Source organism: Eublepharis macularius, chromosome 14 (genome assembly GCF_028583425.1).
Source record: "Eublepharis macularius isolate TG4126 chromosome 14, MPM_Emac_v1.0, whole genome shotgun sequence".
Taxonomy (NCBI): Eukaryota; Metazoa; Chordata; class Lepidosauria; order Squamata; family Eublepharidae; genus Eublepharis; species Eublepharis macularius.
This window is the reverse complement of record NC_072803.1, coordinates 41692670-41716789: the sequence shown is the minus strand read 5'-3', so window position 1 is coordinate 41716789 and position 24120 is coordinate 41692670. Positions and strand designations below refer to the sequence as shown.

The following is a 24120-nucleotide window of genomic DNA, read 5'->3' as shown; positions in this document are numbered from 1 at the left end:
TGACCTTCTCTTGGTCTTAAAGGTGCTACTGGACCCGGAGCTTGCTCGACTGTAGACCAACACAGCTACCCACCTGAAACTATCTTGAGGTACAGATACAGGAGGATAATGAAACAAATCAAAATCCATTAAGAGGACCATTTGTAACTGCAGAAAATTACCAGTGGTTGCCATGGTGACCCAAAAAGGCCTTGTGGCAAAAACCCAAACCTCTTTTCTTCTTAGGAGTTTGATAAAACAATTATTTAAAAACGCACCAAAAAGACATACAGAACAGAGCATGCGGTAATGGTTGGAGAAGGATCGGGCAGGTTTGGATCCCCACTCTGCCATGGAAGGTTGCTGGGTGACCTTGGGCCAGTCACACTCTTGGCCTTACCTTCCTCACAGAGTTGAGGGCGGGGGGGGGGGTGAAATGGAGAAGAAAATGATGTAAGCTGCTTTGGGTGCCCATTGGTAGATAAAGGCAGGCTATAAAATAAGTAAACAAATATATGCTGTCCATCTTTTTGTTTTTCACATTATTTAGCGTGGAATAGAACTAATCTACAGTGCTTGTGCGTGTGAGGTACAATTTTTTTGCAATGAGATTAACACAGGATTTTTGTCAACAATTTTCTGCACTTCACGCCTAGGCTTATCAAGATAATTACAACCGGTACTATAGCTAGCTTCCTGACACTATAATACCCCTCCCACCCTTTGCCTGGATTATAAAGACTCCTTACTTTTTCCATTCCTCATATCTGATGATGGGAATTGACTCGACACAGCTCATACCCTGGAAAACTAGTTGGTCTTTTAAGATGCTACTGGACCTGAATCTTGCTCTTTTACTAGACTAACATGGCTAAACTAACAAGGTCTTCAAGTGAACCTGATGGGCAGCAGATTCTGGACAGACAAAAGAATATTTTGACCAGTAAGCAATACTAAAGTTGCGCCCTTTTCGATCACTGTCATTGGCTTGAACCCTAGTACCTTTCTTTGTAGAAGGTCACTTCTGGCAACCTCTAGTGCTGTCATGGACCAGACAGGCACAGCCCTTACTCCTGCCAGGGCATCCGGCTGGCCACCTGTGGGTGATGAATTCAGTCTTATCCAGCAGAGCTCTCTTTATGTACTTACCTAAGATTCAGGTATGCATCACAGTACTAGCCCTCCAATCACATTCTCTGGTTGTCAGCATCCTGTTTCCCTCAGTGACGAACTGGATGCCCCCCAAAATCCTGCAAGCAGGGCATGGAAGTCAAATCCTCTATTATTGTCCTCCATTAATTGGTATTCAGAAGTATACTGCCTACTGAACATTCAGGTTCCTTTTAGCCATCAGGGTTAATTGCTATTGATGAACCTATTCTCTATGAAACAAGGGCACATTCCAACATGTCACCTCAAAGGCAAGTCTTGTCAGCGACCTTCTCCCCAGTGCTCCACCTACAGACCCCCCACCTTCTTGGCAAATCTGGGATAGTTGTTGTTAGAAGCCTATTCCCCCCTCCCTTTCTTCAATTCTCAAGCAGTGCTTGCTATTTTTTACCTTGCAGGAGGTCCGGATTTTGAACGTGAGAGCTTAGTTCAGCAAATACATGCTGGGAGAAGCTTTGCTACTTGAATTGCAACAAGCTAAAACTAGACAAGTTTGGAATTTGTTCCGTATAGTTTTTAGTTTATAGTTTAAATTAATCTTAGATTGCAGTCTTGCATATATTTTTTAAAAATCCTGTTGTTAATCATCCTGAACCTTGGAGAAGGGTAGGCTGTAAATGTGCACAACTATGGCCCCCGCTCTGCTAGATAAAAGAGATCCCTCTGTACAGCATAAATAAAGAAGAAAGGCAAAACAACTTAAGGTGGACAATTTTTTTATTTTACGGCATGCAAATACATGTCAAGTACTGCAAACTTTTTCTATTAATTCTCTTTCAAACACTGAAAAAAACCACAATTTCCTGAAGTCTGTGACCAGCCCAAAAGCTAATTCTCTCTCCACTTCAGTGCTACAGCAAACACACATACAGAATTCACTCTGCTATTCAGGCTAATCACAAGGCCCCACCCCCACCCCATTTCTCAACTCCCCTCCCCCCAATACAGACCATACGGTCTAGCTTTCCCATGAAAATCCTATTCCTATAAACACAAAAGGGAAAACAATACAATTTAATAAACTGAAAACGGAACTAAATGGAATAGAATTCATCCCCCCAACAACCCCAAATATATCCCCATTTCATTTTACAGATTTTTTAAATTATATTTTTAAATAGAAGCTGAGAATGCACCATTAAAAATGAGCATTAAATCCATCGTAGCGATGGTGTCTGCTTTATTATACATGATGGGTGTACACCATCTTATATTTCATTTACATTGCAATCGAACAATAGATTTGAAAGAAAATGTCTAATACAGACGTAAAAATATTCACACTTGAGCTTCACAACCGGTTGTACAATTGACAAACAGGCCTCTTTCCCCAAACTTTCTAGGCTAAGCAAGTTTATAAATGTTAATCAATGCAACAAGAAAAAAAGATTTTATTTTCCTTTTAACTTCCAGGGAAAAGAATATGCAGGATATGGTATAAAATGCAGACAGCAGATACTGCAAGCTAACCACGCTACTTTGGAGTGGCTGTACAGTGGGAGTGGAGTAATACAAATAAAAGCCACATGTGTTGTATCACAACTACAGTATAATGGTTTTGTCCGCCCAGCTAAGGAAAATGCATGCATTCCCATGACTTGGACTGAGGACTCCCCTGGATAAACAAGTGGGATCTGTGCAAATGTACTTTGCCCTATTTTCTGGCTCGAATAAATGCAGCCAGAAATAATTTTATTTCAAACTGTGTCAAATATATAAAGTGTCCATTTAAAAGCATCACCAAAAAAGCACATATGTGTGAACAATTTGTTTTTGCACCTTGTAGGGATGGGATGTCCAGCAATTTTGCCTCTCCCTGCTTTAGCCATCCCTTATCTTACTAGGATTCCTTAAACGTACCACTTTGCCAGCAAAGCTGTGTACTATAAGCCCCGCCCACCCCCCAGGATTAAGGAATTGTCTGGGTATCCCAATTGGGAAAAGTTAGCCCCTCTCATTCAAACACTGTGTCATGCCATGTCTGTCTCTCACATCACATTCCCTGCTTGCAGGATCCGGTTTCTAAAGATCAAAGAACTTCCTAAATACATGGGGCTAAGACATAAATGTGTACTGCAGGTCAGTGGGTACCCCCTCGCTACTTTTTCTATGAGGGAATTTCTGCATGCTCCCAGATTGTAAAAAAACTTTTGCAAAATATGCCAGAGTAATAAATACTGGGGGAGGGAAGGAAGGGGAATCCACACTCAGTACAAGACCCCAATGTTGTCAGTGCCTCCTCTCTTTTTGTACTGTTCTACAGAACGTCCATTCAGTAATACCATCCTGAACACAGGCAAGAGCATGTTCCTTCTGTGTTTAGAAGGAAAGCACAACATTTCTAACAACTGGCCTGAGTTTCTAATAAAAATAAATACACAGAAGCATTCTATCTGCACATTCTTTCTGACCACTGCCAGCTCAAGCCAGCTCTCACACAAGAGTAGCACATTCGGTGCTTCACCACACACAACAGCCAAATGCCCATCTTTTTCAAATACTTTCAACAGTGATAAATGATTCAGGATTTAGGACAATGCATGGTGCAATGTCTGCTTTCTTGCATGGCTTGCCTGACAAAAACAGAGATAATTTGCTAGGCACTGCTGCTGTGCAGCCTCTGCTGGGGCTGGCACAGAAGTCCTACAATAAACCGAATGCAACACAAAATATGTTCAACTATGCACAAGGATTGCATGGAGATTCCACAGAGATGAGCTTTTCCTTCATGGCTCTAATGTACACCGTTGATCCACTCCTTCCTTGTTAATGCAGACCAGTTGCCCCTGTTAAAAAGTCATGCTGGGCATCAGCTTAAAACTGGTGCTTGGCTATTCTTGCACACAATGAGGTATCAAATGCACTAGCACCACTCTCTTTATGTTTCACACTGGAAACTCAGCTACAAAAATCCTAAGTCAAAGAAGTGGGAGGGGGGAGAAATCCGCACTACTGTTTTAAGTTTTCTGTTAGCTTTTCTTTTTTGGCTCGAACATATGGAGTTCTTCCTGCACCTTTCTCACAAAATGCCTCCTGAGATGACCCCCACAAAGGGCCTTTTATCTCAGCTGATCTAGTTTTCTGGGTAGGCCTAAGTACCTCTCCAGTTCAAGACCAAACACCTGTCCAGTCTCTTGCCTCAAAAAAACAACAACATTGCTTCAGCCCCATACCCAAGCATACTGGTTAGTATAGACTCAAGAGATGCAAGTTGTCACATTCTCTTGGCCAGAACTGCTCTGTCCTCTGGACCCAAAGAACACAGTTTCATGGCAAGATCAGAAAGCTCAGTTGCTAAGGCTCAAAGAGAAGAATGGCACATGGTTTAGAGAATGGCCACTGGGGTCTTGTGCCCACAATCCTCTGTAGCAGAAGTTGAAGAACAGCCCACAACAGACTCTTTCCCTGTGTTGTTTTCTCCTACAAAGCGACTGTATCATGGGGGTCTTTTGCGGCCACCACCAGACAAGCAAACAAACAAATGAAAAGTGAGCTCATTCTTACGCACGCTGACAAACGGCAGGAATAGGGTTTTCTGCCAATGTAGTCTCACTGGAGAAACAAGGTTTGTAAACAATTGTCTCAAAATCCCTTCCTCCTGCAGAGCACAACTACGGTCTTAAAAAACATTTACATATATTTATAACTAAGAAGTTAAGATACACAAGAGCTATTTAGGTATTGTAATATCCACCCTCAGATTGGGCTGAAGATGTGAGGTGGCATTCTGGTTCACAGAGGACGATTTCCCTGAGGGCAAAATAGAAGGATCTCTCAAACTTCTTTATATTTCTCTATTTTTGTAACAAAATAGCATTTTTTTAAAAATTACATCATCCTTCAACATGGAAAATCTCACTGTCTAAATATCCATGTAAGAGAGATATCAGTTTGCATATACATATATATTTTGAAGGTACATAGAATGCAAATGAAATTGTTCTGGAAGCATTTCAAACGAGATATATAAATTCATATATACAGAATGGCGCAGCTAGATTGAGAGCATGGTATCAGCAGATGAATGTGTGACATTCCACATCAAAATCTCTTACTATTAACAGTCACAAGGTAAGGAGAAAGATACTTTTAAGGGGGGAAAAAAGATCTGAACTATTTCCAGTTGCCTTGTTTGTGTCACTGCAGGAGTGAGGCAGGGCAACAAGGTGAAGTTGCTATACAAATCAAAGGAATTTAAGAGGCGGTATTTGGCTGTCATTTACAAATAGCTTTAGTATTAAATAAGTAGGCAAGAGCCTCCACAACATTACTGGAAAAAAATATTATCAGCTAGTATTTACAACATAATTTTTTTCAATGACCCTGGAAGTCATGAGAGAGATTTAAAAAAAATTGATCCAAGTTACATTTGCAACCCTCAGGGAAATGCCAGTCCCGACCCACCCACCCAGGCCCCAGATGAAGTATACAGGTGACGGTTATCAAAAAACTATCCCACACACAGAGCTGCAGTAGGAATATTAACAACTCTGTTTTGCCAGTAACATGATAGTCTATATTTTTCCTTTAAAGCCATTTGCTAGCAGGAATAGCCCTCGTGTACAGTACACCTGGCAGAAGTTCTGCTTGGCTAAAATATTCCAGTACATTTTTCAGAGTAAACAACTTCACAGAAGTTAATTAATAAACATTTAGAAAAAAAAGTTAGAGAAATGTAAAACTTGTAAAAGGTAACTTGTAAAAGAAATTGCAGAGGGAAAACTAGGAGAAATTATTTTGCCAGAGTCCTCTTGCCCCTCTAACTTCAGAGTGGCCACATTTGTTAAACAAGAAAAAATAGCTAAAATGCTAGTACTGAGGGTGGTGATATATTATTTCCGTTGAAAGTTTCTACCAAATAGTGTTTTTTCCTCCCCAGTCACATCTTCAGAGAACATTTATTTATTGTTCTGTACAAGCTCAGCTAAAGCTATATTATTAAGTTCAAGGCCTTGTCAGATTAATCAATAAGGAGCCCAAATACCAAGGGTTCTCAGTAATACTATAACCAACAACATCAGGTGCATCTAAATAACTGCTAATCAAGTATAGCAACAGCAATACTGTGTTGTTAAGTCAGTGCAAAAACAACATATACAAGGTTTTCGCAGGGAATCCGTGAGGCTCTGGATGCCAAGTCACCTGGGGACTGTACCAAGGGACCACCTCCTTGGCACAGCACCGACAGAATGAGCACATCATGTTATCAAAACAGAACACAGCAATTCAGCTTACAACTTGGAGCAGTCAAAGACCGAGCACGTAAGCAGAAAGACTCAGGCACTTGGTTTTGCATTCTATAATTTGTACACAGGCAAGTTGCTTGATACATGGTAATATCAAGCCCTCAAGCAGAAAAGGATGGTGGGGTGGGGGGATTGCAGGGAAATGAAGATGCAAAGTGAGGCACTTCTGCATATAATGCAGGAGCACAAACTGGGGAAAAAACTACAAAAACAAACAAAACCTGTATCAACCCGGAAGTAAAAGTCATATGGTAAGAAGAACCCCACCCTCTCCATTTTTCTCACACACTATTTCATGCAAAGGTTCCACAGCTGGAGAAACAAGCAGCTGCAGCCAGATGCAAAATTCTTCTCCTACTAAACGAGGCAAAATAAGTTAGTTCTACCTCCTCAAGGTGCATCACCTGAGGATCCTGCTGGCTTAAAAAGTGACTCATTAATTTCTCTAGGGAAGCCATACTAAAACAAGAATGGTTCAGTTGGTACCTAGGACTTTTATCAACTCATTAAAAAGCTGCTTTAAGCTTAAGTCAAACAATGTCCAAATTCTCAACCATTCACAGAAAGTGAACACCTGATTGTAGCAGAATAGTGAATTCTTTTTTCTTTTCCAGAATGCTATTTTGAGAGGGCCTTGACATATCAAAGAGTCCACAGGAAACAGATGACCCCAATAGTATTTTCTTAAAAAAAATATACATTATATAATATATATATTATATATATATATATATAAAAAGCAAGGATAGATGCTTTCATATCATGGCCACAAGCTTGAAAGCAGAACACCTCTCAGCTGTTCACCAACTTGCCATTTGCAACCGGCCTTAAAAAGTCGTTTTTCCCTTCCACCATAATATGAGCTGTTTTGAGAACAAGGCTGCCCATGCCAGAAGTTGTCGTAATGGGCAAGGAACCTGTGGAGGAGGCTATTGGCTGGCTGAAGCAGGAAGTCACCGGCAGGATTGTTTTTTGCTTCTCTCTGGTTGGGAAGGGGGAGGAAGAGAAAGGAAACAAAACCCAAAAATGTTACATTTGCTTGTATTAGTGAACAGTTCTGCTGATCCAGGAGCTCTGTTTGGACCTCCACGGTGTCTAGACGTTCAGTGACCATCCCAAGTCTCTGCCTGGTGATGCACCATTCTCATGGCTGGCACAACTCTTGGAGGAGTTTTTCTCTTGCGTCTCCTTTGGTATGCTGCCACCAACTGGTCACTTTAGGTATTACCCATCAAGAGGGCCAGCACTCCCAGTTTCTTTTCTGTACTGCTAGTCTAAGGCTCCAGCTAGTGCCTACGTTTCCCTCTACCTAAGATCTGGTCACCATGAGGATGGCTTGCCCTCGGGAAAAAGCGATTTAGCAATTGACTACCTCCCTTCCTCTGGCACCTGTTTTAAAAAGTGTGTTCAAACAGTGGAGGTCTAAGAGGTACAGATAACTACAACATTTAAAATAGTACAAAATTTGTTAAAAATAAAATGTCCACACATATACTATCTGCACAGCAATGGACTGAGCAAAGAATACAAAGAAAAGACGTAAACATGCAATCCTGTTCCTCAGCCCTATACATGCCTTAGCTGTTCTTGTTCTAAGGTGGGCTCTTTAACTTAGAAGTTACACTTTGCTAAAAGCTTCATGTTAGCTTGGAGTCTCTGTCCACATTGCCAGCCCTTTGTCTGCTCTGCATGGCAATGGATGCCATCCAAGATGGAGCTTGATGTGACAGCTCCGTCCTGCAAGTTATCCCCAGATGGAATCAGCCACAATGGATCCCTCTCTCTTACCATGCCAAGGGATTTTATTCTCTGTTTGCACATGCCTTGTAGGTCAAAGAATCCTTTCCTGAGGTCTTCAGGAAGATACCATCTAGTCTCCCTGTGCCAACTTCTAGGTGTCAGATTCCAGCTAAGCTTTGTGAGCTAGCCTTATCCAGGATGGCCATTAGCATTTACAAAGCTTTGATAGTTGATAATTGAGGGATACTTGGGAGCAACTGACTTCTTCTCTCCCGCCTGTTTTCTGCTAAGAGAGAAAAAAACCTTCAAACTAAATCTGGGGTTTTTGTCAAGCCCAAACCCTGAAGTAAAAAGGTATTTCACCACAGCATGCACGATCTCTCACACAAGATCAGCTGCAATTTAAATGAGAAGCTCTACATGCCATGTGAACAATCTGAGTTTGCCTGGCTCTGGGCCTTCTGGAGAGAGACAAACCAGACACATAAAGAGTGCAGATGTTCTACGTTAGCAGCATTTCATGGAATTGCCTTGTTAAACTGAAACTTAGTGGTTGCCTGCTGCTCTTTATGTACACCCACACAAATAAGTTTCCTCACTGTGCTTTACACATATACACAAATACCAACACACACCATTTTCGTTCAGAATCAAGTATCAGTTCTCCAAGCTAGAAGCAGAAATTGGCTGTGTGTGGTGTTGACTGGCTGATGCCCTTGATCCAGTCAACCTGGTACTTTTGCAGCCCAGACAATCAAGGTCAGCTGAACCTAAATCAGGTCTAGATGTGCATTTCTCTGGGATGCTTCAGCCAGACGGCATCCTGGTTTTTTGTTAAAAGTTGGACTCAGTGTTGTGCTGGATGTTTCCCAGCTTCTATGAATTTCATCTTTCATTGTGTCATTATCTGTTTGCAAAAAAGAGCATCACCACCCAAGTTACACAGAACTTTTCATTTGAGAGGTGCAGGCAAACCAACTGAAGCTGATTCTGAGAAAATGATGGCTGGCAGATCTTACAGATCTGTCAGTTCCCATATATGAACTCAGGGCAGAGAAAAACAACTTTAAAAAGATCAGACACTGTTGATTTTGTCTAACACTCACAGAATAGTAAGGTCTTCACCTAAGCTGGGCCTCTTCTGCTGTCTGGGCTCCTTCTGGGACTGCTCCAGTGGGTGGCCATTCTCCAGAGTTGACCCATTGAACAGATGATCATCTCGATTACTGATGCCAAGCTGCAGGCTCAAAATCTCCTAAAGGGAGAACACAGAATGTAAAAGGCAGTCCTCATTTTGTTCTTTTGTCAGCCTGCCTCCTCTACCTATGGCCGATAAGAGATTCAGATGCAGGTCTTCTTCCTCTTAAAATGCTGGCATCTCTTGAAAATAGCAGAGAAGGGTGCAGTGGAGAGGAGGAAGAACAGGACCTGGTGAGTTAAGCCAGAGATACTCTGCAGACCTTATAGGATAGCACATGGAAATTTGGTGTTCATTCATAGTGCAGCCAAGAGAGTGAGCTATGATCTGGAAGGTCACCAGTTCAAATTTCACCTCTGTCCTAAACTCACTTAATGGCATTAAGCAAGCCACTCTCACTTAGCTTCAGTCTCCCCCCCCCTCTACCATAATACAGGGATAAAAATACTAGCCTACCTTACAAGGCTGTTCGTAAGGAATATAATAATATTATACAGGAAGCATTGTAATCACAGAAAGCACTAGAGAAATTCAAACTATTACTATGGTGATGACTAAGTGGTATTCTCTGTGGTCATTCTAACAATTACAGGATTTCCTCTGCTCAGACAGTCAAAGCATGAGTAAGTTTTGAAAGTATCAGAAAAAAATTCCTCAGCAACTGGGATCAGGCTGTCATTAGGTCATTTTGATTCTGTATTTTAACAGCATGGACACCTGCCCTGACTTCCTTAAACAAGGCACATGCAAAGTTCAGCAAAGAGAAAGGTTTCCATACTTCCATTTGTTCCACTTGCCCGTCAGGCTCATCAGCATCTAGGGCTGAAAGTTCTAACTCGATATCTCGGTCCGGCTTTGCGTCTGCACTGTCTTCTGTGTAGTCAGTCTAAGGATGGGGATGGTGAGGACAGAACACAAAAGATTTTAATCAGGCAGAGGTCACACTTGGGTAGCATTCAGGACACAAGTCTGGTGTGGAGATGGACGAGCCAGCACGATGGCTGTGTTGAACTAGGACTTGGGAGACCCAATTCCCTTTCAGCCATACATCTTCTGGGGTGACCCTTGGCCACTATCTCTCAGCCTCACCTATCTCAAAGGGTTCCTGTAAGGATAAAATGAGGGTGGGGGTGGGGAGAGTCATGCATGCACCTAGAGTTCTCTAGCAGAAGGGCAGAGTAAAAATACAATAGATTAATCTCTCATGGTACAGCCCAAAATTGACAATTTTCCATAGTTCATCCTGTTTCACAAGGTGTGGATAAAGTCAAACATCACACAAGGTGGGAGGCAGATGAACAGACAGAAACCAGCCACCCTCCCCTGTGCTGCTCAGTCCCAGCTGAGGACCCCATCCATCCAACCTTTATTGTTTATATTGTTTTCCTTTTTTAAAGTCAATCACTTTTAGTACGCTTGTTTTGTAACATAACAACAGAAAAGAACCCCAGCAGTGGGGCAAGACAGGCATCCTCCTGGGCTTTGCAAACTGAAATGACAGATGCAGTTCCCAGCAGATCAAATGCTGGCTAAGGGCCTGAATCGCTCATCAAAGGCTTGCCTTAACTTCTCTTCAGGCAGGCTGTCTAATTTGACTTTAAGGTTGCTGACTTTAAGGATGCTGCATGAACGTTCCAGGAAGTATGTGTGTGTGTGTGTGTGTGGGGGGGGGGTCTTGGAGACCTTTCAGAGGCCAGCCAATCGATGTCATGCACAACCAGCTTCTTCCTCTAACCTGCAGAATCAGTTTTGAGAGCTTCACCCTGGAAAGGACAGTATAGGTTTGCACTGTCTGTAGTGAGGGGGCTTCTAGAGCAGCACCCCCCCCCCCAGCTCGATGAATGTTATATCATGAAAAGCGTCCCCAGCTGCGTAAAGATTCCTTTGTGCATGCTAACTGAAGTTATCACAATGAAGACTAAAACATTTCAAGGGCTGACTGATCCAAGTGAAGTAGCTGCAAGTAAAATGCACACAAAAAGTACCACCCTTTTTTAACTGGTGACCCGTAAGCCCTTCAGACACAAATTACTGGAATCCACTCTCTCCTGTTTTCACCTTTAAAAACCTCCGAGTATCTTTAAGCCTTCAGTGAGTCCCAGAGCAGCTACTACCTGGATCAGCCTTATGACAGCAAATGGAGCCTTTCCAGGATGTTCCTGAAGAATGGGGCATCTTATACAAGTTCATTTCTTCATTACTGAATTCATCCTCAGAATGCCATACTGAGGTAGAGCCCTGGCTCAGCAGTCGAGCATCTGCTGGATATGCAGAAAGTCCCCAGGTTCAATCTCCAGTTAAAAGGCAGTAGATGATGTGAAAGACTTCTGCCCAAGACCCTGGAGCCAGCCAGAGTAGACAATACTGACTTTATTAGACTAGTGTCTGAATCAGTAGAAGGCAACTTCACGTGTTCAACTATGGTAAGGCAGCAGACTCCAAACTATCACATACTCCCCATAAGAAATCAATAGCCTACCAACTTTTGGTGTCTTTACCTCTCCGTTCCTCAGATCAATCTCCTTGCTTAACAGATTCAAGGTGAGGTGGCTGCTTTCGTCTAAAGAGCTCCATTTCTGTTGTGTGGCCAGAGCATTTGCCTCTCTCTGAAGTAGCAATGAGTTGCTTTTGGCCTGCAGGGAAGAGGAAAGAGAACAGCAAACTGAGCTGACACCTTGCTGAAAATCAGATGAGTTGCAGCTCTTAAAATGCGACCTCACTATGCATGCAGGTTACAGCAAGAGGCTCCACATGAGTATCAAGCATTCTGTGACATCTCCCTGCAGCACCCAATGGCCTAACAAAAGGCCAAGATCAGATTATAATGTTGAATATGAAGTTGCTGAAAGAGGCTACCTGCTGTAGTTCGATGCTCAGTAGATCTCCGGTGCTGGAATGCTTTCTTGGGGCAGATATATCAGTAACTATGAACCTGTCCCTTTGAAGAGGAAGGGTTAAAGGGTTACAAATTCACATGAAACAGAAACCAAAGACTAGCACAGAGACTAACATGTGTATCCTGCTCCTCCTCCCAACTCCACTCCAAATTAAGTAGGCTGCTCCTACTTGTTAATCTCAAAGCTGGCAGTGCAGAATATCAATAGGAAAGATCTTCCCAATCAGACTTGAGTCATATACATAGTTTATTATGTGTAGTGGCTAAAAGGATGAACTCCAAATCCAAAAGTCCTCCATTCGAATTCTGCCTTTGCTACAGACATATTTGCTGACCTTTGGCAAGCAACTCTATTTTCAGCCTTAGACTACCAAATGAAATACAATGATAATATTACTGGCCTAACTTACAGGGATATTGTAAGGATTAGAAAAAATGTATATGAAGTGCTCTGAATACCTGAAAGCACTATACTAACACTATTATTAGCATGTTCCAGTTATAAATACGCTTGTGCCTGGTTTCTGAATCAAAGGCCAACTTGCAACTGCATTGCAATTTCCCTGTGTTTTGCAAGGCCCCTGTGATTTTAGTCACAGCCTGGCATCACCATGGGGGAATACAGTCACTAAGACACTCCCTTCACTATGCAAAATCTGGTTAAATAGCTCTGGAATCTGTGCCAGTCACAGCATCTACATACAACCAGTATATCTCTGTAGCATGAATGGGCAAAGGGTCAAGTGTGGGATGTGTGGCTTGTAGGTCCTGCCCCTGAGACAGACCACCCTGCAAAATCAGTCCTGAATCTCTAAGACTTGCTTGGCAACTAGAATCCTCCTTGCTTACCGCTCTATAAAGGGTGCTGATGATGTAGAATCTGAACTGTAGGAGCTCCATCTTGAATCAACAGTACTGACATAAGGGATATAATCTGTGAGAGACAAAAGAACAATCATATTTCTTGGCAAAGAAAGTTCCCACACCTGGCCTCTGCAGTAGCATTTTTAGTCATGCTGGCAACCCCCCTCTATACCCACCCAAGGCTATAAACCAATGTGGCTTGTACCTGACATACTGATTGGCTCTGTAGCACTTCCTTGGGAAGCAGTGGCCTGGATTGGGTCTGTTGTATGGTAACCAGTGCGGGACGACCTGGAGATTGCACCCCATTTGGAGATGATAGGCCCATCACTAAATGGAATTATGGGATCTTCTTCCTTGGCCCTGCGTTGAGTTTCAAAGAGATGTACCCGTCTCTTCATGTCACCACTGTCCAGATCCTGTGCATCCCAATGACAAAGGAAAAGTCACAGCCTGCAGACTGACTGCAGCATCCAAGACCTATCCTCATGTCACATTTTGTGCTTTTGGGACTGAAATGTAAATCAGAACAATATTTATCATATATTACCTTGTCTCAGTGCATTCAAATAATTTCACCTGCATTATCTCAGCCCTGAGATAATGCACATTACTTCATGGCCACCATAACAACTTTCAAACAGATGGCATTGGGAACTCCCTTCTGGGAACTCAGTTCTGTGGCAAGCATGGGCCCAATTTAGATGAAGATTGTGGCACCTGGGAAGAAGGTACATAAATTTTCTCAATCTGAAATGGCCTGAAGGTAAGGTTTCCCAGTGGAGCAAACAGCAGTTCTCCAAAACATTTAAGGTTTGGAAAATGACAAGGGGGGAATGCTTAAGCACCATCTCCCTCCACACTGCAGTTCCCTAAGTGGGGAACTCCCAGAACATGGCTGCTTTCACCTAGGAGGAGCTGAAGAAAGATAATGGCGCTGATCAAGGCAGGACCTTTGAAAATGTGCACCTTCAAATTCAGACAGCATGCTACCACACTTGGACTGTGTCCTTTCAGAAAACACCATGCAGAGGATGAGGAAAACCTGGACGATTAAAAGATGATGTCATGTAGATGCTACAAAAAATAGCACTCCAGTTTTGACGTAAAGGGGGGAAGAAAGTCCGTGTGGACTGAAGTGGCCACATGGACTTCATAATGTGTGAATCAGCTGTCAATAATCCTTACAGTAAGGTAGGTAAGGTAAAGGTAGTCCCCTGTGCAAGCACTGAGCCATTATTGACCCATGGGGGATGTCGCATCACGATGTTTTCTTGACACACTTTTTATGGGGTGGTTTGCCATTGCCTTCCCCAGTCATCTACACTTTACCCCCAGGAAACTGGGCACTCATTTTACCGACCTCGGAAGGATGGAAGGCTGAGTCAACCTTGAGCTGGCTATTTGAACCTGGCTTCCACCAGGATCGAACTCAGGTTGTGAGCAGAACTTGGGCTGCAGTACTGCAGCTTACCACTATGCGCCACAGGGCTCTTACAGTAAGGTAGGCCAGTGTAATCATCTCCACACTACAGATGGGAGAAGGCAGGGGCAACAGTCGAATATATAATGAACATATGAAGCTTCCTTATGCTGGTCCATTTAGCTTATTCTTGTTTTCAGTGACTGGGGGCAGGTTTCAAGGGTTTCAGGCAGAGAAAGGTATTTTCTATCCTTTTCCAAGGACTGGACAGAAACCATAAGGGGAGAGAGAGAGAGAGAGAGAGAGAGAGAGAGAGAGAGAGAGAGAGAGAGAGAGAGAGAGAGAGAGAGAGAGACGCACACAAAGCACGCACACACACGCTAGCCATGGGGCCTGCCATTTTGAAAGAAAAAGGATCCAAGAAAACTTTCCATATTGTGTCAGCAGCTAGTGAGCAAACACAACAGGACTGAGAACAAAGCTGCCATACCATGAGCACCGCATTGGAGTTGGCAATGACATCCTTGGGCTCTGACTCAATGGCACTTATGCAAGAGCTGATTGTGCCACAGGACCAGGGTGAGTAGTGGGAGAGGTGGTCGTCCTCGTACTTCGTGTTGCTTAAGTCACTTGAACTTTCACAGAACTGCAAGAAATGGAAGACAAAGAAAAGATCCATTCCTTACTATAATGTGAGATTCTACCCTACCCCACCATGAGCTCATGGGCTATGTTCTTTTCTGATTATTATGTGTTTATTTTTATGACACTTTACAGTGAGTGAGAAATCTGCTCCAAGGAGTTCACCAAATGGAGGGAAGGGGAGAGGCAAGAGTAACAAGGGATTGATGGGACAAAATGTAGCTGCACTAACAATGTGTTTAGTTTGTGTGTGTAGGAACTTAAGGCTCCACATGCTGGGGTTGGAGGATATGACAGGGTGCCCCCCCACCCCCGATGCTTTGGTGCCTTACTTCCGTGCTAAAGTCTACGCTGAATAGAGGGGAAGGCGGTGTCGGAGACTGTGTAGCCATGGGAAGGGTAGAGGACACCAGAGAAGTCTTCTGTGCATGGCACTGGGCCCATTGCTCTGGTTTCCTCCTTAGTGGGTCATCATAAGTGGGCTTCAAGTGGCCACAAGGTTCCTAAAAAGAAGGTGCCAATTAGAGAAACAAACATGGAGTGGCTGATATCAGACACAAGCATTAAGCTTCAGTCAGCTGCCAAAATGACGAAGGCAGAAAATGAGGATCACCTCCCGCCACCTACTAAGCCCTAATTTTTCCTAATGTCAATTGTATAGTAGCAGACAATGCCCCCTCCCAAGGATGAATGGGTAGCTATACTTTTTTTTAATGCTTCTCCCAAAAGTGTGATCAGATAACTCCTTGAAGAATGCGTGCCAGTCAAGAGCTCAAGCTGTTTAAGCGCAAGAATTATCACTACCCAACTTCTAAACAGAAAAAGGTTCTGGTACTTAAGTCTATTTGGAAAACAGGGCTTGTGACCAACAAGCCCTGCATCCAGATGTGTGTCCGGACTCAAGCTGATAGGAGGTCTGATTTGGGGAAATGTAGTAGATAATGAGAGTCGCTTGGTCTCCTGCAACAAAATCTTTACCCAGGTGAAACTGCGAGCCTGTAAAAGGAGGGAACCGCAAGGAAGCCAGTCTTACTAGCAAGGAAACCTCTAGCAAGAGATTTGTGCTCCATGACCCCTATGAAAGATTAGGGGCCAAGCCTGCTTTCTACCTTGAGCAATTCAGAGATTCTGCTTTTAAATATATGAGGGTGCTTTATATCAAGTCAGTCCACTGGGCCATCTTATTCTGACCAGTATTGGCTCTCCAGAGGAAGTTCTTGCCCAACATCTGCACTTTAGATTCCTTTAACTCTGCCACTAAGCCAAGGTGCCTTCCTCTTATTGCTCCTCACAAGCTGGCTACATGTTGACAGGGCCTTCTTTGCCCCCCCCCCCGCCCCCACCTCACTCTGCCTTTCAGGAGGTACACCCGATAATAAGTAAGGATTAGCCATGAGGCTCAGCATGGAAGGACTGAAATCTCGAACACCAACATGGCACCTACCCTTGACAAAGGCACTGTCCTTTGCTCAGCTGGCAGCTGGCAGGCCATGGAGTAGTAGCCATCCAAAGAGTTGTATCTTTCTCGCAAAAAGGTCTGATAGACGGAGGGGTGCACAACATCCATGGGAGGTAAGGAGTTACTCCTGATGATGTCATCCCGCGGGTACATCTGTGGCCGCCAGATCCGCCGGCTGTCATAGACGGGGGCGTACATTCCAGAGGGAACAGGAGGTACTGGCCCATACGGCTGTGGTGGTGGAGGCTGGTAAGGAGAACTTAGCCTGTCTCGAGGGGGGAAAGTGCTGAAATGGTCACTGTATGGCATGGAAGCAGGTGGAAGCGGGGGCTCTGGAACGTTGCTGGACCGCGCAAAACGAGGGAGGCAGGGTCCTACGCTGGCCTGGACTGTAGGTGGTGGTGGGTAGTATCCTAACAAAACAGGATAAGTTTATTGCTCTTTTACTATCATCCAGGCTTTCACTCACGTCTATGTTTGTCTATATATGTAGCAATAGGAGGTGACAGAATGGACTATACCTCTTCAGAATGCTGGTGTGTGCATGATGGTGGTGGTGGGAATCACACTTCAACTGTAAAAAAATTCTCCCTGCAAGTAAAAAACTAGCACAGTAGGTATTAGTGTGACATTGCTCCCTTGTTGTGCTTATTTTCTACTTGCAGGGTTTTGTTTTTTAATTAAGCACTCAAAAATTACAGGCACTATGCTTGGCAGTTTGAAATCATGCCATCTGATTCACCAACTTGTTCTGTATTGGGTGGTGGTGACTGAACACCAAACAGCTCATTTTATTGCCTCTAGTTGCAACACTATTTATTTGGCTGCTTTCATAAAGTCCAGATCTGCTTAGAATACAGGCCGAGTAAGAATCTTCTTCCTCTTTAGGTATGTCTAAATGAGCAACCAACATTTTCTTCCAATTATTTTTCAAAACATAAGCTAAAATAACATGTGCTCTTAATGTACAACTCCTCTCTATTACCAACAAATAACCAGCTATAGCACCACCCACAGTACATATACATTTCCTATATAGACTGAACTGCACAGGAGAGAAAGCAAAACAAGTATGCAGATAGTTGCACATGACTACAACGTACTCCTTGTACAAAAAAATTCTTTTTAGCTCAAAAGAGATATGATTAGACTTCTTAAAAAATCCTTTGGATAAGGGGGATATGGGCAATTATCAACCAATGTCTAATCTCCCCCTTTTTTCAGCAAGGTGACTGACATCCAGCTTTATATGTCACTATTGAAGCCTCCAGAGCAGCTATGAAAGTCTTGGGACAGTGTTTTCAGGTTCTTGTCAAGTAGCTGAAGATAAACAAATGGATGTTTAACCCAGACAAGATATAGGTGATGCTGGCTGGGAAGGTACAGTGTTTGTCTGGTGCTGATCTACCAGAGCTAGATGGGATTACATTTTCTTCAGTAGAACAAGTTAAGAACTTGGGGGTGACCTTGGACTCAGCCTTGTATAGATAAGCAGGTTGTTAAGAGCACCTGCTTTCAATTACACCTTGCTTGCAAGTTAGCACCTTATTTAGACTCTGCAGACCTAGCCACACTGATCTATGCTACTGTAACCTCCAAATTAAACTTCACCACTACGTTGTACATGGGGTTGCCTTTGAAGATGAATCTGAAGCATCAATTGGTACAAAATGTAGCAGCTGTCAGGAGACAGTCACTTGGTACATATCACTCCAGTGCTGCATGAACTCCACTGGTTACCTATTTGCAACCTGGACCAATTCAAAGTGCTGGTCATTACCTTTAAAGTGCTTTACCATCTAGGGCTTTCATATTCATCTGCTGGTATACTCTGATGTGGCAGTTACATTCCTCAGACAGCTTTCTCTTTGTGATGCCTGCTCTTAGGTCTATACAGCAACAACTAAGTCTTGGGTTTCTATGGGATAGGTCCAGTCCTTTGGAATGGTATACTAAAGGGGATGCCATTCACTGGCTACATCTAGGAAGGAATGCAAGACAGTTCTGTTTCAGAGGACATTTGGAGGAGAGTGAACTATTTCAGCAGAGTTGTATGTTTTTAAATCTCTGCGATGTTAAATTGCAATATGTATTATCTGTCAATGGACTTCTATGTTTTATGTCCTTGCAACTTATTGTTGCATAGCTAGCTGCTACAAGTTCAAGAAAATAAGGCAGAGTATAAACATAACATTTTTACCCAGATTTTTAACTAAGGGATTTGATCTTTTAAAATCTTTTTTACAGTCTGCATCTTGCCCAAGGACTATTTTATGAGAATCATTTGAGGCTGCTAAATAGTTTATGCTGTTTATATGCTCTACCAGTGCGTTTTTTATGACTGGATTTTAATGATTTACTAATTTTTATTATTTTTTGTTTTTTACTATTTTATCATGTTTTACGTTGTGATTTACTTCAAGCAGGTCTCTGGAGAAGCAGCATATAAATTTAAATAAACAAATATTTCCTGTGCAAGTTCAAACAGTACAGCAGCAGTAAAAACAAACTAACACACTAAAAGCAGCAGAGTTACAGTAAACGGCAGCCAAACCAGTCACCAACACTCACCATAACACTAATTACTACTATAATTATATACATGCCCATTTCTAGGCACCTCGTCTCCCTCTCCATCCATTTCTCACCTGCTTGTGGGTACTGTGGGGCTTCGTAGGATAGGTGGGTCCGGGGATCTTGAAAATACTGCAGGTTGTCAGAATGTGGTGGGTAGATAGGCACTCTTGGTGCAAAAGGGCTGGACTTGGAGGGTGCAGAGTTCATCTCTGTGCCAACAGGAAGTGGAGGAGGAGGAGGAGGAGGGCCTGCAGAGGCAGCTGCTGCTTGACTGACAGGAGTCTTTGGAGGAGAACCAATTCTACTAAAAAAAAAATAAAGCACCAAAGATCAAATTAGAACTGTCATGCAATTAAAGAAATTTTAATTAATTATATGAAATGTATTAATTCATCAATTCTGTATATGAATAAAGCCAACAATTCAAAAGGGGAAAAACACTATTTTTAGATGCTTCACTCAAGCATCCCAAAAAGCAGCATCTCAGAAGAGGCACACATACCCCTCCCCCAATGAGGGGGAAGAAAAGGCAGAGACGCCTCTTCTAAAATGGCCCTTGTTTGCTGCTTGGATGCAGCCTGTCTGACTTGCTCAAGTCGGCTGGAAGGAGCTGTAACGCACTTGGCCTTCTGACACTAACACATACTTTTCAGGCAGAGAATCTGTAGGGGATCCAGAGACATTCTGACCATTGGTTCCAGTCTTCCCCACTTTCTTGACATTCTCCAGAGCCCTTAGGGAAGAGGTGTCGGTACAACGTGGAATCAGCTGTGGCAGGCCACTCTCCAGGCTTGTGATCCCATTGGTGCTAGGGGCTATTTTCCCTGCTGATTCTGCACTTCCTATGATTGAAATGACACTTCCTGCTGTGGTGGCAACAGTGCTGGTAACATTGGCTTTGCTTAGCAGTGGGAAGGTCCTCACTGTGGCACTCATTTTCTTGTTCCTCAGTCGATACCTACAGTTTCAGGAAACACAAAGAAAAATTTTCCTGGGCAGTTGAATTGAGGAAATTTGTAAACAAATGGAAGAAGTATGGCTCCCTTCAGCCTCTCAGGAGTCACGCTGCAGGAGGGTGTGAACACTAAGAGAGAAGATGGCAATTTTCAGGGGGATTCTCACCCCCAGGAGTCTATTTTTTAAAAAAGGCTGCAAAGCTTCTACTCATGTCTCTGGATTTGGGGGGGGGGAGCTACTATTTGAATACTAGAAATAGACAGTATGTTTTTTTAAAGATGGCTGAAAGTGACGTGAGGGAGCCTTTTCTTTCTTCTTGGGTAACATACAGATTTCTTTTCTCCATTACCATCTCCGGTCAAACGGGAGCTGGAAACAATACAACAGCATGCCAAACTTGGTGATCAGAGGAAGAACTGGAGCAAGCATATGTCTCACAAGTGCCAGTCCCTCTTTCAAACAGCCTTCAGCTCTCAGTGAAAAAGCTGCCAGCCTAAGGAAAAGACTGCTGCCACAGGCATCTAGGCAGTGTTCCCTTAACCAGGTTCCATATAGCAGGCAAGCAGCGCAATGCCGAAGTTACAATTGAAATGAAATACACTTCCACTTTCAAGGAGGGTCTCTGGTTTGTCAAGGGAACCCTATCAGAATCAGGAATCTGTGGAAAGGGAGAAAGAAGAGTAGCTTTTCTCCTGCTACTTACTTCTCCAGCTCTTCCTGAGAGTGAGCAAATGTGCAGTTTGTCCCACGCGGACATCCTCCTTGTTGTCGCAGATCCCGGCACATGCTGGTTTTGTATTTGCTATTTGGTTGTGGCTTTCAAGACAGGAACAGGAAGAAAAAGATGTTGCTTACACACAGTCTGGAAGTCACCTACATATGTGTTGCTAGTCTACTGATTCCGCTGATTTAAATGGACAGGAAAAAAATGACTTCTTTTTGCCGTACTGGCAGATGTGGTACAACCTATGTTTGGAGGCAGTAACCAAAGACGGGGCAGAAAGGATGAAGCAGAAAGGGGAAAAACAACTAGAAAAGCTACTGCCTATCTACTATTCCTAAACCTGATGGGGGCTGGCACCTATGGGCTAACAGCACGAGAGACAAACAGAGGAGGTAAGGAATATCAGAATAGCCCCTCTAGATCAGACCAATGTCCCTCTAGCCCCATCACCAGGTTTTTACTGGCAGCCAGTCAGATTATTCCAGACATGAAGGAGATTGCCATCGCCCTATTTATCCACAGCCATCTGCCTTTGGACTTAGAAGTTTTCATTTAGTTATTCTGGTTGTTGAGCAATTATAGACCTAACTTCATTAATAAATTATCTAAGTCTTTTAAAAAATGCTCCTTCTTCCAACTAGCACAAATTCTGGACCTAGGTGCCAGGGAAGAGGAGGGATTAATCCCAGCCTTCCCTGCCAAACCTCAAAGCTACAAGGGAGAGTTAGTTACACCAATAATGCACGGACAAAACAGGCCTTGATCCCTTTCACTTGTACCTTATTATTTACTGCTCCCTTCCCGCCCAAGTTCTCTGAAAAGGTTATGGTATACCATATACACATGCCATCCCCTCTAGGGATTCAATATTTCCCACATCATCTACTACTGAGATAGCACAAGGAGAGCTCTGATGAAAACTCTACAGATTGTTTGGAACATCCTGTGCCAAGCACTGTTGTAATCACCTGTGGTGTTTCATGGCCTTTCCGACTGTAGTTCTGAATGAAGTCCACCAAGCCATGGACGACTGTCTTCACAGCCACCATGGCATTTTCCAGCTGTTCCCATGTTGGAGATGCTGCGTCTGGAGTATCGGAAAAGGGAGGAAGGAAAAGTGAATCAAAAATCTATAGATGTCAGTGTTCAAAATACATGCTGCATTCAACTGAGCATAATTCTTTTTTGGAAAATTAGCAGTGTAGGCATAACCAAAATATCCAGAAGCTCATGTTGCTGGGTTTCTGTGTGTGTTTTTGCTGCCCTGTGATTTATTTGTTGAGGTTTTGAATTCACCTTTGCTATCTTGCTGAATTTTAAAATGTAATTCTACTAGATATTTTTATTCTGCCGGAAGGTGTTTTGAACAATTCATTTGACAAAGTGGAATATAAATATCATTAATAAATACAATAATTAATAAATGCAGAGACAGCACAGCAATATGCCATAAGAGGAGCACTTCCTAGTTTTCTGTGAAAGGCCAACAACCTGCCAAAAAGTTTTCTTTCAGAAGAGACTAAAAAACAAAGTAAAACACAATAGGCTGTTTTTCTATATTTTTTGTCAACTGGTTCACAGACAGAATGGAAAGGAAATTCATGAGCATTTTGCATAGCCAACAACAATCATTCCTCATACAACACGGGCATATTTATTTATTTAGGATATCCCTATGCTGCCTCTTTAGAGTCCTGTCCAAGGTTGATTACAATTAAAACCATGTCAGAATATTAAAAACAATCCATTGGACATAAGCAGCATAAAAACTAACAATAAAATATAAGTAGACCAGTAAAAAACTGGTAAGATATAGCCCTTAATTAAAAGTATGGGTTAAAAGATGCGTTTTGGTCTGGCTTCTAAAAGAAACAAAAACAAGTGCCAGGCAAGCCTCAAGGGAGAGAGGGCATTCCATAGTCAGGGTTCCGCTGAAGAAAATGCACTGTTTCTCGTCATCACCTGCCTCACCTCTGAAGGCACAGAGATTAGGGCTTGAGAGACAAATCTTAACTGGTGGCCTGGATAATATGGAAGGAGATGATCCTTCAGGTACCCTGGTCCCAACCTGTTTAAGGCCTTAAAGGTAAGAACCAGCACACTAAATTGTGCCTTGAAACAGAAGGGTAGCCAGTGCAGATCTTTTAGCACAGGGGCGATACGATCCCTGTAACCAAGCTCTGACAGTAGCCTGGTTGCTGCATTTTGTAACAAATGAATTTTCCAAACTGTTTTCAAAGTCAGCCCCACGTATAATACATTACAGCATGGATCACTGTGGTCAGATCATGTTTTTTAAGGAATGGCCGTAGTTACCAACCAGTCAGAGGTGATAGAAGGTGCTATGGGCTACAGAGGAGACCTGAACCTCCAACTGTAGGCCAGGATCCAGCAGCACCCCCAAGCTATGAACCTGCTTCTCCCCCTCCAGGACAGGTTGACTCCACAGTCCCTGAGCAGCTTTTCCATTGACCAACAACACCTCAGTCTTATCTGGATTGAGCTTCAGTTTACTGGTCCTCATCCATCCCATGACCTTGTCCAGGCACCTATCCAGGACTTCCACAGACCCACTTGGCTTAGTTGTTAAGGAGAAATAAAGCTGGGTGTCATCTGCATATTGGTGGCACCTCACTCCAAATCCCTGGATGACTCTCCCAGTGGTTTCATGTAGCTATTAAACAGCACTAGGGACAAGATGGAACCCTGCAAGCCCCCTAGCATAAATGCCACAAGGTCAAGCGTCAGTACCTCAGCACCACCTTCTGGAAACAGCCGGTCAAGTAAAAGTGGAATCAACCAAAGCATGGTGTCCCCTACTCCCAGCCCAGAAGGATACCATGGTTGAAGGTATCAAAAGCTACAGAGATGTCCCAAATCCAGGCCTGAATCCAAACCGAAATGGGTCTAGATAATCTGTCTCCTCCAAGACTGTCTGAAGCTGTGTAGCCACCACCTGCTCAGGCACCTTGCCCAAGAATATGCAGACCAAAACATTACCAGAATGGGGGATTCCAAAAGCACAATTATTGTGGTTCCATATCAGTGCTGACTGGTTAGCACCTGTTCCTTTATAAGTCCATCGCTTCACTCTCTCTGCCCACAACAATTTTTCAACTTTTAAAAAACATTTTTAAAGGAAAGAAACTAACTTTAAATTATTTAAGAGTACAAGATGCTTTAAACCATTGTTTTTTAAAAAATGGACAGACTGCTTGAAGCAAGGGTAGGAAGGGGCAAAATAA

At 43.1% G+C, this 24120-nt stretch overlaps 1 protein-coding gene across 5 annotated transcripts in view; it reads right to left on the bottom strand.

The window, feature by feature from the left end:
• Window positions 1–1854: 1854 nt before the first annotated feature.
• RC3H2 (ring finger and CCCH-type domains 2) overlaps window positions 1855–24120 on the bottom strand; it is a 39853-nt gene continuing 17587 nt past the window's right edge. For 2 of the 5 annotated variants that reach the window (XM_054997451.1, XM_054997450.1), the window contains 14 exons: window positions 21844–21962; window positions 20855–20967; window positions 19841–20152; window positions 19266–19498; window positions 16603–17030; window positions 15491–15661; window positions 15007–15162; window positions 13299–13512; window positions 13079–13163; window positions 12190–12271; window positions 11832–11966; window positions 10112–10219; window positions 9242–9390; window positions 1855–7377 (listed from right to left, as the gene is read on the bottom strand). In XM_054997451.1, coding sequence (XP_054853426.1) covers window positions 7188–7377; window positions 9242–9390; window positions 10112–10219; window positions 11832–11966; window positions 12190–12271; window positions 13079–13163; window positions 13299–13512; window positions 15007–15162; window positions 15491–15661; window positions 16603–17030; window positions 19266–19498; window positions 19841–20152; window positions 20855–20967; window positions 21844–21962 — 2495 coding nt within the window. In that variant the 3' untranslated portion in view covers window positions 1855–7187. The remainder of the gene's footprint in view (window positions 7378–9241; window positions 9391–10111; window positions 10220–11831; window positions 11967–12189; window positions 12272–13078; window positions 13164–13298; window positions 13513–15006; window positions 15163–15490; window positions 15662–16602; window positions 17031–19265; window positions 19499–19840; window positions 20153–20854; window positions 20968–21843; window positions 21963–24120) is intronic. The other 3 variants (XM_054997453.1, XM_054997452.1, XM_054997455.1) reach the window with 3 other exon arrangements.